The sequence below is a fragment of the Carassius carassius genome, chromosome 39, assembly GCF_963082965.1.
Source record: "Carassius carassius chromosome 39, fCarCar2.1, whole genome shotgun sequence".
NCBI lineage: Eukaryota > Metazoa > Chordata > Actinopteri > Cypriniformes > Cyprinidae > Carassius > Carassius carassius.
In genome coordinates this window covers 8,167,427-8,182,379 of record NC_081793.1, presented here as the reverse complement: position 1 = coordinate 8,182,379, position 14,953 = coordinate 8,167,427, and the positions used below count along the sequence as shown (strand labels likewise).

General features: G+C 37.8%; 1 protein-coding gene and 1 non-coding gene across 3 annotated transcripts in view; both read right to left on the bottom strand.

The window, feature by feature from the left end:
* LOC132121322 (glutamate receptor ionotropic, delta-1-like) overlaps positions 1–14,953 on the bottom strand; it is a 545,908-nt gene that overhangs the window by 71,090 nt on the left and 459,865 nt on the right. For both annotated transcript variants that reach the window (XM_059530614.1, XM_059530615.1), the window contains exon 6: positions 170–343. In XM_059530614.1, the coding sequence (XP_059386597.1) occupies positions 170–343 (174 nt within the window). The remainder of the gene's footprint in view (positions 1–169; positions 344–14,953) is intronic.
* Positions 6,064–6,226, bottom strand: LOC132121766 (U1 spliceosomal RNA). Its single transcript, XR_009426305.1, has one exon. It is a non-coding gene; the product is annotated as a U1 spliceosomal RNA (small nuclear RNA).

Below are 14,953 nucleotides of genomic sequence, written 5' to 3'. Positions count from 1 at the left end.
ACTGAAAGTCTGGATTCCCATGTCTTTAAAGGTTGAAAATCCCTGATCTTCACTTGTTTTTGTTCACTTGTTTTAAGAGGTTTAATGGGTTTGAGACTGCATATAAATTTGAGCTCTTATAAAGCATCATCAATCTTATGATGATGATGTGGTTTCTATGGTTACTGACCTCCAGTGAATGCAGGTAGCCCTCCTGAGGGTTGCAGAGCAGAGAGGAGATGCGGTGGTTGTTCCTCATACAGTTCACGCTGCTGTCTTTCCACAGAGGGAAAATCTGCCTCACAATGGTCATCCTTCCCAAGGAACTGTGGGCCAGCTCCATAATCTCAGTGTCAGTGATCTCCTAAACTCATACAGAAACAGAATACAAAGAATAACAATGATGCTTCTTTATGAATCAATAGTAACTTGGTTACTTGCATGGATTCACAAGGTGAACTTATAAATAAAAGTTCATAAAAAAAAAAATACTATTTTACATTGTATTATATTATAAAACATTTTTTTTCGTTCCTTAAATTTGATTGGCTGAGAAGTCTTTCCAGCCATGAGACATTCCCCAGTATCATCACGGGAACCATTTCACAGTTTGTATTACTCTGCTTGCAGCATTTTTTTACACCGAGTGTTTTGGCGGATGCCCAAATCAACTACAATTTCACAATTACTACTGTTATTACTACTGTTACTACTGCGTTGGTAAGACCTTAATTTGGACAACTTTAAAGGTGATTTTCTCAGTATTTAGATTTTTTTTTTTTTTTTATCCTCGGATTCCAGATTTTCAAATAGTTTTCCTATCCTAACAAACCATGCATCAATGGAAAGCTTATTTATTCAGCTTTCAGATGATGCAAAAATCTAACTTTTTGAGAAATTGACCCTTGTGACAGGCTTTGTGTTCCAGGGTCACAAATATATATATTATAAATTTAAAATTAAAGTGAAAATTTGCTTCTATGTTTTCTGAGATGTGAGCTCCAGGGCATCCGCCGCCGTTCAGTGCTCATGAACCTGCCAAGAGCACTCTTACCTTGGCCATCTCTTCAAGAATTTGCTTCTGACTCTGGTGTGTCTACAGTGGTTAAACACTGGGTATAACAGTCAATCTTTGGTCTCATTAATCTCTTATTTGTTCCAGAGCAAATAGTTTTGGCTGAGGGTAAAATTTCATATTTTTACATAACTTTAATGCTGTATCAGAGCACTGCTTTTTGTACATGCTTTTGTGTGCTTTTTGTTTTAAATGGCATTGTGTTTATTAAATATTATTGTTTTGTATACTTGAACTTATACTTTAATCCAACAAGCAAAGATTTACACACAGGAACATAGGAATGACTTTTGACAGCTGTTGGGAAACAAGGGGATGAACACACTATAAAAAACAAAGACACCAGTGGGACACTCCTGGGCACAAATGAACTAATTAAACACAGCTGGAAACAAATTAACACAAGAAAGACTAAATAAGGAAAACAGGGGTAAAACAAGGAAACACAAGTCCACAACACTTACATCTACCTAGATCACATTTTAAGGGATATTACTTCCTTTCAAGACACCTCATTTTAGACAAATTTGAAACCAGCATTATTACATTTAGACTTCAGAGTCAAGGAATGTTGGCTTTAAATATTAACATATCTTTTATAATAAATAAATAAATAAATAATTAAAGGGGGAAAAAACGTTCATTGTAATTAAATTAAATCTTAAAAACATATATTTGAGTGTGCTATATATGGTGCACACCAATATAGCAGTTCATATAAGTCACTTATAAAGTTCCGCTGTGCTGCTTTAGAAGGAAGATGGTTGTGGATGTCATACAGTATATCAAGGCAACTCAGTGTGTTTTTGAAAGATAACTTGTTACAGTTTTTTTTTTTATTTATTTATTATGCTAAGTAACGATTGTATTTTTAAAAGGCCACAGGACAGGGAGAAAAGGAAGAAACAAGAAAATGACATAATGATTCTTTAAAAGCATGCAGGACATTGAGGAAAGAAAGACTCAGAGAAGAATATGAAACAATCAATATACAAGCAATTTCAAAGCAGTATCGGAAGGCTGGGCTGGGTTATCTGGGTATTATTAAAGAAAACTGGGTTATTTTAGAAATGTATAATGGGAAGCCATTTAAAGGCTATGGAAACTGTTTTCAATAGAAGAACAAATTCATATAAGAATAAAGATTGGACCCCTCTGACATATTTTAAGTGTGGATTTTTATTTATTTATTTTTCCATGACAAGAATTTGCAACTTTATTATAAATAATAGGTAACTTTGTTGAACCTTGTGAATATATTTGGTGAACAAATATATATATATATATATATATATATATATATTTTTTTTTTTTTTTTTTTTTGTCAGTACTCTTTCCACCATTGATTCCCTTCCAACCCAGGCTCACTGGAAAACATGCTGTTAGATGGTGTCAACATGCATTTTTATTATTATACACTGTAAAACCCGACAAGTTAACTTAACTCAAACCGTTTGAGTAAACAGATTGCCTTGATTTAAACCATGTAAGTTTTAAAACTTTGCATTCAAGTAATTAAGTGATTAACTAAGTGCTGATTGAGAATTAGTGATGAACAGCTGCTGTTAACAAACAGAATCACTGAAGAAAAGAGAAACACAAGAACTACTACAACTGACTTCAGACACAGCCTTAGATGAAATCAACTGAAATAAAATACATGAAATCTCTCAAGATCTGATTAAACAACCCCACAAACAGCATCACTAGCTCCACTTATTAATAACCAGACTGACTTTATTTCTGTCAGACGTCTACAGAAGATCTTATTGAGAATGAACTAAGGTTTAGATGTTGATTTATTGTTTCATTTGAAGTAACCATGTTAGAGATCAGTGTTTGCTTTAGTTGGGCTCTTGACCCGTGACTTCAGTCTTTGTGTTTTCTCTGGCTGTTATAACTGTGTGTTTCTAAAACACATTTGTTGTAATCCAAAAGCCCAGAAGAAATATCATCAGGTGTTAACCTGTACCTAGGTGTAGGTTGTTATACTTTATATAGGTGATGATAATCATCAATTATTGAACTGTATGGAGTCTAATCTCTGATTAAATAGGTGTTGTGAAATTTGATTGATTATATAGTAAAAGTGATTCTAAGTGGAAGTGGTTCCGTGATAATCAGTTAATCTGAATGACTTTTCAAACAGTGTGGTCTTCTATGGTGTCAAACAGTCACACAAAGACATCAATAATCAGCGTATGAACCTCAACAATGGTGACCATAAAAAAAATGCTGCAGAGCATGCTGGGAGCCATGGATGAGTTTTGTACTACAATAGTACCCAGCATGCATTGCAGCATGTTTTTTTCGTCACCATTGTAGAGGTTAATATTTTGATTATTAATGTCTGTGTTTGACCAATTACTGGCATAGAAGAAAAATGTATGTGTACAAAATGTTTAGGAAGTCATTTTTATATTAACTGAATCTTAGTGTCATTTTTACTAGGTCCACTTCTACTAATTGCACATTTATTTCATCAGAGATTAGACTCTGTACGGATCAATAATTGTGAATAATAATGAATAACTATCATCACCTATATAAAGTATAACAACCTACATCTAGGTACAGGTTAACACCTGATGGCATTTCTTCTGGGCTTCTGAATTACAACAAATGTGTTTTAGAAACACACGGTTATAACAGCCAGAGAAAAGACTAAGACAGAAGTCAAGGGTCAAGAGCCCAACTAATACAAACACTGATCTCTAACATGGTTACTTCAAATGAAACAATAAATCAACATCTAAACCTTAGTTCATTCTCAATAAGATCTTCTGTAGACGTCTGACAGAAATAAAGTCAGTCTGGTTATTAATAAGTGGAGCTGGTGATGCTGTTTGGGGTTGTTTAATCAGATCTTGAGATATTTCATGTATTTTATTTCAGTTGATTTCATCTAAGGCTGTGTCTGAAGTCAGTTGTAGAAGTTCTTGTGTTTCTCTTTTCTTCAGTGATTCGGTTTGTTAACAGCAGGTGTTCATCACTAATTCACAATTATCACTCAGTTAATCACTTAATTACTTATTTGCAATGTATATCTTCTTTCAGTGAACTCAACTGAATTAAGTTCAGAGTACTCATAACTGTTAGTTTTAAAACTTAAATGGTTTAAGGCAATCGGTTTCCTCAAACGGTTTGAGTTAACATAACTTGTCAGGTTTGAGTGAGGCTGTGTCTGAAGTCAGCTGCAGTTCCTTTCTCTCTTTTCTTCATTGATTCTGTTTGTTAACAGCAGGTGTTCATCACTAAAGCTCAATTATCACTCAATTAATCACTTAATCACTTAATTGCAATGTATATCTTCTTTCAGTGAACTCAACTGAATTAAGTTCAGAGTACGTATAACTGTTCGTTTTTTCAACTTAAATGGTTTAAGGCAATCGGTTTCCTCAAACGGTTTGAGTTAACATAACTTAAGGATATCTGTTTACTCAAACCGTTTGAGTTAAGATTAATTGTCGGGTTTTAAAGTCAAGGCAATCGGTTCACTCAAACGATTTGAGTTAAGTTAACTTGTCGGGTTTTACAGTGTATTGAAATGTATTATTATTTTTTTATGTTGTTATGCGCTCTACATTAAACTATAATTCCAAAACAACTAATACGTTGACAAAATATGCAACCATATAAGCAAGAAATAATAATAAAAGCAATGTAATTACCATAGAATTAATGTAATAAGTTACAGTGGAATCTGTGTATTTAATTTCACATGAGAAAATATACTATTGTTTGTCCTATTTTACTTTTTTTTTTTCTCCTGCATTTACAGTGATCACTTGCAAATATGTAGATACAATACGGCATATACTGTGTAAATAAATTAGGCTGAACAGCTCTGTTACTGAAATATTTATTATCAAGATGTTGTTCAGCTATTATTCATAGTTCAGCCTGAAAACTTTCACAGGTAGACGAGAGACTAAGGTTGTGAGAGACACAAAATGTATTTATTTATATATCTTTTCTTTAGCTATATTTTCTGCAAAAGTAGAAAAACAGCCAGTACAAATAGAGACCATAATATCTAACATATTTTTTCCATTACAATGTATGTCCTCTTATATTCCCCATGTGACTCTTGGTTCAAAGGATATATGTTTATGCTAAAAGCCGACCAGTGTTCTCCATGCACTGATGGGTTTGCGATGTTCCTCATATTTTCACAGTCGGTTGTTTCAAACAACTGGGGAGAAAGCTGTACCATCTGCCAACACGTTTTCACTCCCAACTCGTGACATATGAATTTTTGGCCCTATGGTTTCCCTTTTCAGTACACTGTATACTTTTTTAGCATGGTTTTTCATCCTGCAGGGAAATCCATTGCTTTCAACTGCATCAGAACCAGACATATTTAATTATTTGTATGCATTTGAAAAGTATAAAGTATTTATATTCAGAGGTGGGTAGAGTACCCAAAAACTGTACTCAAGTAAAAGTAAAAGTACTAATAGAAATATTTACTGAAGTAAAAGAAAAAGTACTAGACTGAATAGTTACTTGAGTAAGAGTAAAAGAGTAAAAACTAAGTAGGGTTATATGTTGAATATGTTGAATATCTACAGTCTATTTTAATTTAGATATACAGATAAAATGCATGTCATGTCATGTATGTGTATATATATATATATATATATATATATATATATATATATAAGTGAAAGTGAAGTGACATTCAGCCAAGTATGGTGACCCATACTCAGAATTTGTGCTCTGCATTTAACCCATCCGAAATGCACACACACAGAGCAGTGAACACACACACACTGTGAGAACACACCCGGAGCAGTGGGCAGCCATTTATGCTGCGGCGCCCAGGGAGCAGTTGGGGGTTCGATGCCTTGCTCAAGGGCACCTAAGTTGTGGTATTGAAGGTGGAGAGAGAACTGTACATGCACTCCCCCCACCCACAATTCCTGCCGGCCCGGGACTCGAACTCACAACCTTTCGATTGGGAGTCCGACTCGAATAACCATTAGGCCACGACTCCCCTTCATATTCAGGGGAGAGCGCGAACGCAGTCCCCCACTACCATAAATTATGCAGTCGAGATTCCCACATTTGGGGAATTCGCAGGGGTCAGCATGGCCGGAGTGCAATGGACAAGCCTCGCCCTGGGTGAACCGCCTTCTTGATCATGGTGTCTCCCCTGCCAGTAAGTATATATATATATATATATATATATATATATATATATATATATATATATATATATATACAGGTGCTGGTCATATAATTAGAATATAATCAAAAAGCTGATTTATTTCACTAATTCCATTCAAAAAGTGAAACTTGTATATTATATTCATTCACTACACACAGACTGATATATTTCAAATGTTTATTTCTTTTAATATTGATGAATATAACTGACAACTATGGAAAATCCCAAAATCAGTATCTCAGAAAAGTTGAATATAACTTAAGACCAATACAAAGAAAGGGTTTTTAGAAATACTGGCCAACTAAAAAGTATGAACATAAAAAGTATGAGAATGTACAGCACTCAATACTTAGTTGGGGCTCCTTTTGCCTGAATTACTGCAGCAATGCGGTGTGGCGGAATCGATCAGTCTGTGGCACTGCTCAGGTGTTATGAGAGCCCAGGTTGCTCTGATAGTGGCCTTCAGCTCTTCTGCATTCTTGGGTCTGGCATATCACATCTTCCTCTTCCCAGTACCCCATAGATTTTCTATGGGGTTCAGGTCAGGCGAGTTTGCTGGCCAATTAATAACAGGGATACCATGGTCCTTAAACCAGGAACTGGAAGCTTTGGCACTGTGTGCAGGTGCCAAGTCCTGTTGGAAAATGAAATCTGCATCTCCATAAAGTTGGTCAGCAGAAGGATGCATGAAGTGCTCTAAAACTTCCTGGTATATGGCTGTGTTGACCTTGGACCTTAGAAAACACAGTGGACCAACACCAGCAGATGAGATGGCACCGCAAACCATCACTGACTGTGGAAACTTTACACTGGACCTCAAACAACGTGGATTGTGTACCTCTCCTCTCTTCCTCCAGACTTTGAGACCCTGATATCCAAAGAAAATGCTAAATTTACTTTCATCAGATAACATAAGTTTGGACCACTCAGCAGCAGTCCAGTCCTTTTTGAAGCGAGACGCTTCTGATGCTGTCTGTTGTTCAAGAATGGCTTGACACAAGGAATGCGACAGCTGAAACCCATGTCTTGCATAGGTCTGTGCGTAGTGGTTCTTGAAGCACTGACTCCAGCTGCAGTCCACTCTTTGTGAATCTCCCACAAATTTTTGAATGGGTTTTGTTTCACAATCCTCTCCAGGTTATCCCTATTGCTTGTACACTTTTTTTCTACCACATCTTTTCCTTCCCTTCGCCTCTCTATTAATGTGCTTGGACACAGAGCTCTGTGAACAGCCAGCCTCTTTTGCAGTTAACTTTTTAGTGAAATAAATCAACTTTTTGATGATATTCTAATTATATGACCAGCACCTGTATAATCATCAGCCTTTACTCCAGTCTTCAGTGTCAATAACTCAGTTTAATATTTTACTAATTTACTGAGGTGGCATCGTTGTTAACTTACTAAAATGATGATAATTTGGTGGAAAATGTAAAAATGTTCGTTAATCACAGTAGTGTATTCATTCTGTGGTAAAATTAACGATGGCCTGAGGGCGCTCTACAACCATCTTATCTGAGCTCAAAAACGCTGCTTGAGCAAGTGTCAAGATGCTAAAAATAATACATAAAATTATGAACGTGTTAATGTGTTTATTTTTGTTCTCACTATTTTAATAGCATTTAATGATTTTGAACATTACAAGCATTACAAAAAAAATAATAATTATATACCATCAACGAAACCACAAAGCTGACGCAGTGGTATGTAAAATTGCAATATAAAGTCTTTTTTTTAGTATTCTGAGTATTATTGCTATTAATATTTTCTAAAATTGTAATATATGTAATATAAAAGCACATCGTCAGGGTTTTGCACTGTCACTTTGTTTTATGTTTGTTTCTTGTGTCTAGTGTCAGCACATGGCCTTGTTAGTTATTTTCTGGGCCATGTGCTCCTTTAGCCCCTCTTCCTTGTTTCCTCTTTACCACACCCTCTTGTTACCCTAGTTGGTCTAATTGTGCTCACCTGTCCCTCATGTATTTTCCTCCCTATGTATAGTGCACCTTACCCTTTTGTATTTGCTGGTCCGTTGTCATTCTCACTCCCTCTGTCTGTGGATGTGGCTGAATATGTGTCCGAATATGTGTCCGTGTCTCCCTGTCTGGTTCGTCTTGTGCCCATGTTTTGTCTAGTCCTTGTGATTCTATGTTCTTGTCTTGCTCATTCTTTTAGTAATTTGTTTGTTCTTGCCCTTTGCTTTCATTTGTAATATTTATTTAGTTTTCTAGACTTAATTCTTGGTTTTGTTTTATCATTCTCTTATGTTGGCTAAATTGGTAATTTCTTATTTTGTTACTTTACTTTTATTAGTTCATTAGTTTATATTCTTTGTCTTGGATTTAACTTGTGTTTTTGTGGAGCTTTGTCCGGTCTAGTCTTGTGTTCAAGTTCCTGACCTGTCCCCATGTGTCCTGCCCTGGTTCTACCAGCCTGGTATCTGGTCTGTCTCCAGAGTCAGTGGTCAACAAGTTTCTGAGCTCTGTTCTATGGTGCCTTGTGTGGCCTTCTCTATCAGCCTGGTCTTGCTGCCCCCTCTGTTGCCCTAGTATTCTGCCAGTTGTTTCCTGAAGCCTTCCCAGTGGCCTTCCCAAGCTGTTCTGATTATTGTGTTCCTGTTGTGGTATCTGTGCACTTCACTACCTGTTGTATCAGTCTGTCTTGTCAATAAAACCTTGTTATTTCTCACTGCAATTGGGTCCTCCTTCCTAAATCCCTGACATTACGGACCAGCCATATTCAGGACCCAGCAAATGAGCTCCATAATTCCAGGTTTTTTTCTTTTGTCTAGTGAATTTTTGCCCTGATTTATTAATCATGTCTTGTCAATTTCAGATACCCCTAAGTTTGCTGTGATTGCTGCCAGCACCCCTGGGTTAGTCAAACCAGTCCTAGGCACCTTTGATTTGACCAAGTTTGCTGCAGCTTTCCCCAATCTATTCAAGTTCGTACCAAATTCTCCTGAACTATGGTCATTTTTGTAAACAGTCAAGTCAGTTTCAAACTCCTCTGAGGTTGCATCAGTCATCCTTGCTTCAAGTATGTTCAAATCATTCCTGAGAGAATTAAAGTTATCCAAGCCAATCCAGCCCCAGAGCTCGCTCCAGTGTCGGCTCCAGCCACAGAGCTCGCTCCAGCCCCAGAGCTCGCTCCAGTGTTGGCTCCAGCCCCAGAGCTCGCCCCAGTGTTGGCTCCAGCCCCAAAGCTCGCTCCAGTGTCGGCTCCAGCCCCGCAGGGCACTTCATCAGCTCCAAAGGTTATCAAGAATCAGTTCCTTCAGCCCTGGAGTCATTTGCACTTAAATGTGGAATTTAATGATCATCAGGCTCAGAAAGTACAAAATAAAAGTAAAACACTGTCAGTGTTATGAGTATTCTGGCCACTAGTGATGTAAAGTTCATGAACAAATTGTTCTTTTAAAATGGTTATTGTCAGTAAAAAGGGTTAACCCAGTCAGACTGAATTGTTTGTACCAGTTTCCTTAGTTAAAACTGATACACAAGCCACTGCATAAATTAATTTATCTAAACCAAACAGAACTCTCAAGTGTGCCTGACATTATAACTGGAAAGAGAACAATACAAACTTATTTGCAAAACTGACCTACCAGTATTTATCAGTCAATCAATGTGCAGAAGCATCATTGAAAGTAATAGTGAGGATAATAAACACCTGATATGTGTGTGTGTATATATATATTTTTTTGACAAAAGATTTAAAACAGATTTAGTTTTTCAGATGAGTGGCAATGGGAAAGTATTACACAATATTACCTGGTGTCTCCTAATTCAAATTCAAACTCTATGCATTGTGAAGTCAGCAAGAGATTATGTTAATATTTAACAGCAGCATGTGGTGCTTCATAGCGTATTTAACATTACATTTAACTTAAACAAAATCTGGGCCTTCCGCAGCTTACAGAATGACTTACCCGAAATTTCAATCACATGCGATCCATTAAACACCATCTGCCTTTGTGTAATTTGCTTTTAACATGCATCAAAGATGATTGGAGAATGTTTTTGTGCTTGTTACAATGGCTTAAACACGAGGGAACGCTTCTCCCCAAGAATGGGGGATTTCAAGCCTCTGTTTATGCCATTACAGACACAACATTTTAAACTTGCCTTTTTTCACTAAATTCAGTAAACAGCATCAATTCATCATCATTTTTATGCTGATTTGATCCATCAACATTTCTAACTCCTGCTAGCAAATGCAAGCCTCTTCCTAAACTGTTTTATTAGTTTGCCTTTATGCCCAGACATCCATTATTCATGGTAATGCTTTAATGACTATATAATGACAATAGAATCAACTATATCACACAATAAATAAACAGCCTGAAATACTACATATTTGTGCAAACTTGATAGCATGCTTAAAAACTAAGCTGATCTATTTGCGTGGTCTACCGAGGATTACTGTTTTTGACCATCACACAAAATACACATCATAAAACTCTTTTAATATAATAACAGAATTGTTATAATGCTGTTTATCTCCTGACCATAATTGACACAATCTTACCTCAACACATTTACTGAATGACTATGCTCCTTAATTTTGTAATTGCATCTGAATATCAGCATTTGTGATATACAGTAAAAGTGTAGTATTGTGGAATTATGTTTTTAGATTTGTGTTGCTACAAGTGTTTTATTAAGTTTTAATGCAGTATTTGTAACTCATGGTGTTATTGTACAATAATTCCTTGAGTTAAACAATACATTTTAGACATATTTGCCATTCTTTGAGACCTATGGGGTAATTAATAAAAATCCTAAATTTGAATTCGTAGTGCTGCTGTTATGACATCTTCAAGTAAAATATGGAAACTAAATATGTATATGAAGTATTCATTATATCTATGCAATTTAAAAGTAAACACATTGTTACTAATCTTCTGGCATATTAAGTTATAATAGACAAACTTCAACTGTTTATCTTTCTTGAATAATGTAACCTGTCTCTTGTTTGCATCTCACCTCTAGAATTCGCAGCAAGATTTAATGTACTGTGTGCACTGGTCTGAAATTAAGAAAAAAATCTGTTTTACAGTGGATTAGCATGTAAATAATACTGTATTTGCTTTTTTGAAAATTCTAAATTTAGGTGATATTACACTAATAAATGCTCGGTTATTTCAACCCAACTTTGGGTCAAATTTTGAACTAACCCAACTTTTGGGTTAAAAATTTAATGTTAAAATGTAACCCAACTGTTGGGTTAGTTCATATTTGGGTTGAAACAACCCAGCATTTTTTAGAGTTTGGGCCAGCTGACTCTCAGGTAATCATGAGGCCCTGGCCTGGTTACGTGCCCAAGGTTCCAACTACTCCAAAGACCAAGTGGTCAACCTGCAAGCACTGTCCCTGGAGGAGGCAGACCCAGCCCTGGCTTTGCTCTGTCCCGTCCGAGCATTGAGATGCTACGTAGACCAGACACAAAGCTTGAGGACCTCAGACCAGCTCTTTGACTGTTACGGAGGCTGGCAGAAGGGGAATGCCATCTCTAAGCAGAGGATGGCTCACTGGATTGTGCATGCCATATCCCTGGCTAATCAGGCACAGGGTGTGCCCTGCCCATTCAAGTTGCGAGCTCACTTAACTAGAAGTGTTGCATCCTCCTGGGCGCTGGCTCGTGGTTACCTCAAGGTGTGGCACACTCTTCTGTGGCAAAACACTGGACTATTGGCAACCTTTTTTGCTTTACATCTTTGCCACAGAACTATCTGTAATTGGCAGCCTGTTTCCAGAGAATTACATTGTTTACTCTTTGCAGGATCTCGTGTGGATTACTTTTTGTTCTTTTCAGGAATCCAGTATCCCAGAGTAATGCACACGAGTGATACTGTCGGTGGTCAACTTTTTCTTTTTCTTTTTCTTTTTTTCCCTTTAACTTTTTTAGGATTGTTGTTTTTGTGTGTGTGTGGCTGTAACATGGAGTCACAGGCGAGTGGATCCATTTGCAGCTTATATTAATCACGGTCAGAAACAGACAACACAGATAACCCAGAGACATAGATGGCAGGCAGCAATCAGCATAAACAGAGTTGAAAAACAAGAGCAATTGTCAAAAGGGGCAGGCGGCAGAGAATCACACCCGGTACAAACAATCAATGGTAATACAAGGCAGGAACAAACACAAGGAAACACATGCTGAGTCCCAATTCGCCTACTAATACTACGACCTAAAAGTATGTACTTTTTTGTGAGGAAAAAGTACATACTTTTGAGTGTGTAGCAAAAGAGTATGCACGTTCTGGGACATACTTCGATGATGTCATGCATTGATTCTGGGACATACTTCGATGATGTCATTCATTTATTCTTGTATGTCCAATAAAATTTTATTTACTATTCCCATCTTTTTTTCTCATCGTTTTTTTTCACAATACATTTTACAATGTGTTCTTCTACCAAGCTGAGGAGTGAAGAAGCAGGGCGGCGTCGTCGTAGAACCAAACGCAGGTCGTTTGTGAGGCGGCTGGTTCTGACGTTCATGTGCAATGTGTGTAACGAAAGTTACTTATTTTAAAGTTGAAATATTTAAAGTTTATAGTATAACTATTGTTTACCGTATTTTATACTTAATTTTATACTTATGTATATAACTCAAAAATACCCAGATGAAAATGAACCATGCTTTTACTATAGTAAAAGTGTAGTAACCATGTTTCTTTGGTTGGACTAATAAAGTTAACATTTGTACAGCCACAGTATTACTACAAATAAGTCAGTGTGGTTAAACTATGGTTAGTGTAGTAAAAGGTGTTTATTTTCATAAGGGTTTATAGTAAGGTATAAATCTAAGACAGAAACATCAAAAGAAATACATAAAAAAGACACTTGCATGACACTGTACTAGAGCCTTTTTATTTATTGTTTTGTCGCCTGATAACCCCACACCATACTGCCAGCTGAATGCAACGGCCCCCATCCTGAGGATGTTTTTGGACAGGGAGTCTGACCTCTGCCCCTATCTGCGCCTGACCAGACCATCCATAAACAACCTCAAAGGCACTGCCTTATCAGGTTGATCATGGATGGTCAAAAGACAAAAAGGTGGTGATGTTTCTGTACTGGCTGGCCCATGCTGCATCCTATAAGATTGTGTCCTCAGCATTCGACATCCCTAAATCGACTCTGCACAGGGTTGTGCACAAGGTCAGCAGGGCTATCCGTGGCCTGCTAAAAATGATGGTGCGTCTCCCTCAGGGTGAAGAGTTGGAGGAGGATGGTGCAGGGTTTGCCAGGCTTGCAGGCTCTCCTGCTTTTTCGGATGGCAGTTGGAGCTATTGACGGTTGCCACATCCGTATAATGCCCCCAGCAGTCAATGCAGCCTGTTATTTTAACAGGAAATTATTCCATTCAGTCTAGCTCCAGGCTGTATGTGACCACAGAGGAAAGTTCCTTGACATCTGTGTTGGCTTTCCTGGATCTGTCCATTATGCAAGGACCCTAAAGAACAGTGACATTTACAGCAGGCAGTTGTACCCACCCGAAGGCCGGTGCATCCTGGGAGATGGAGGGTACCCCTGCCTGACATCACCCATCACCATCATGACCCCCTACCGGGAGCCTGTTGCCTCTCCAATTGAGGCCCGCTACAACAGGCATCATTCCAGAACCAGGTGCGTGATTGAGAGGGCCTTTGGCATGCTGAAGACCCGCTGGAGGTCCATCTTTTTTAAAGCCCTTGAGGTGAGCCCAGACTTCACCCCCATCGTTGTTACATGCTGTGTCATTTTACACAACATGTGCTTTGCCACCGGTGACATCATGGAATCAGATGTGGGCGATGATGATGATGATGTCAACAACGAAGACAATGCTGACATCAACAGAGAAGTTGTGTGCGGTGATTTCATGCGGAACCGTCTGGCAGCAGCAGTATCCGCACCCGACATCCACGTTCCTGCATTAATGGAACATGACTATGTTTAGAGTCATCCACCTTTACTTTCCTTTGTTATAAAGTTTATATTGTATTGTTTTAAAGTTCTATTGAAGTTTTATTTTATTAAACCACATTCTCAGTTAAACAATTATTTTATGATCGTAGTAATAAGCACTTTTGTATTGTTAATATAAAAAATATTCCAATTAACATACAATGTGTCATGGGTTTTCATTATTTTAAATTAGCTCTAAAATCGTCTGCAAAATTGTAGCCAGGAAGAAAAATTAAATCCTATGGATTTGGGAGAATTTAAAAATGACTCACCCTCCACAAATAATCACTACCTCCTCCTGTCCTGACTGCTTTTCCAACCTGTCACAGTGTCTGAGTTGTGTTCCCTGGGTTTCCACTAGGTGTCCTCCTTTTCCACGGTGTCTGTCACCTTATCACTTCCTGTTCCCTTATTTGGTCACCTTCCTCCTTGTTTGAGTTAATTGATTGTTCCCCACCTGTCTCCAGTTCCCTCATCATCCTTCTGTGTATTTATACCCGGTCTGTCTGAGTCTGTGTCACGGAGTCCTTGTCTTATATGTGATACTTTTCATAGTCTGCTCTTGCCGTGTGTTCTTGTTTTGTTTTCATGTTTATTGGATATTCTGGTTTTGACCCTGCCTAGGAGGAGGTGGGCGAGAGGAAGCTCAGCATCGCTCTCCACTATGGCCCGTCTTCGACTCGGGGCTCATGTGGGAGGGACCAGAGCCGCCGTCTCACCATGGCAGAAGGAGAAAGCCAGCGCCACTGCCCATGATGGCCGCAGGTCCAG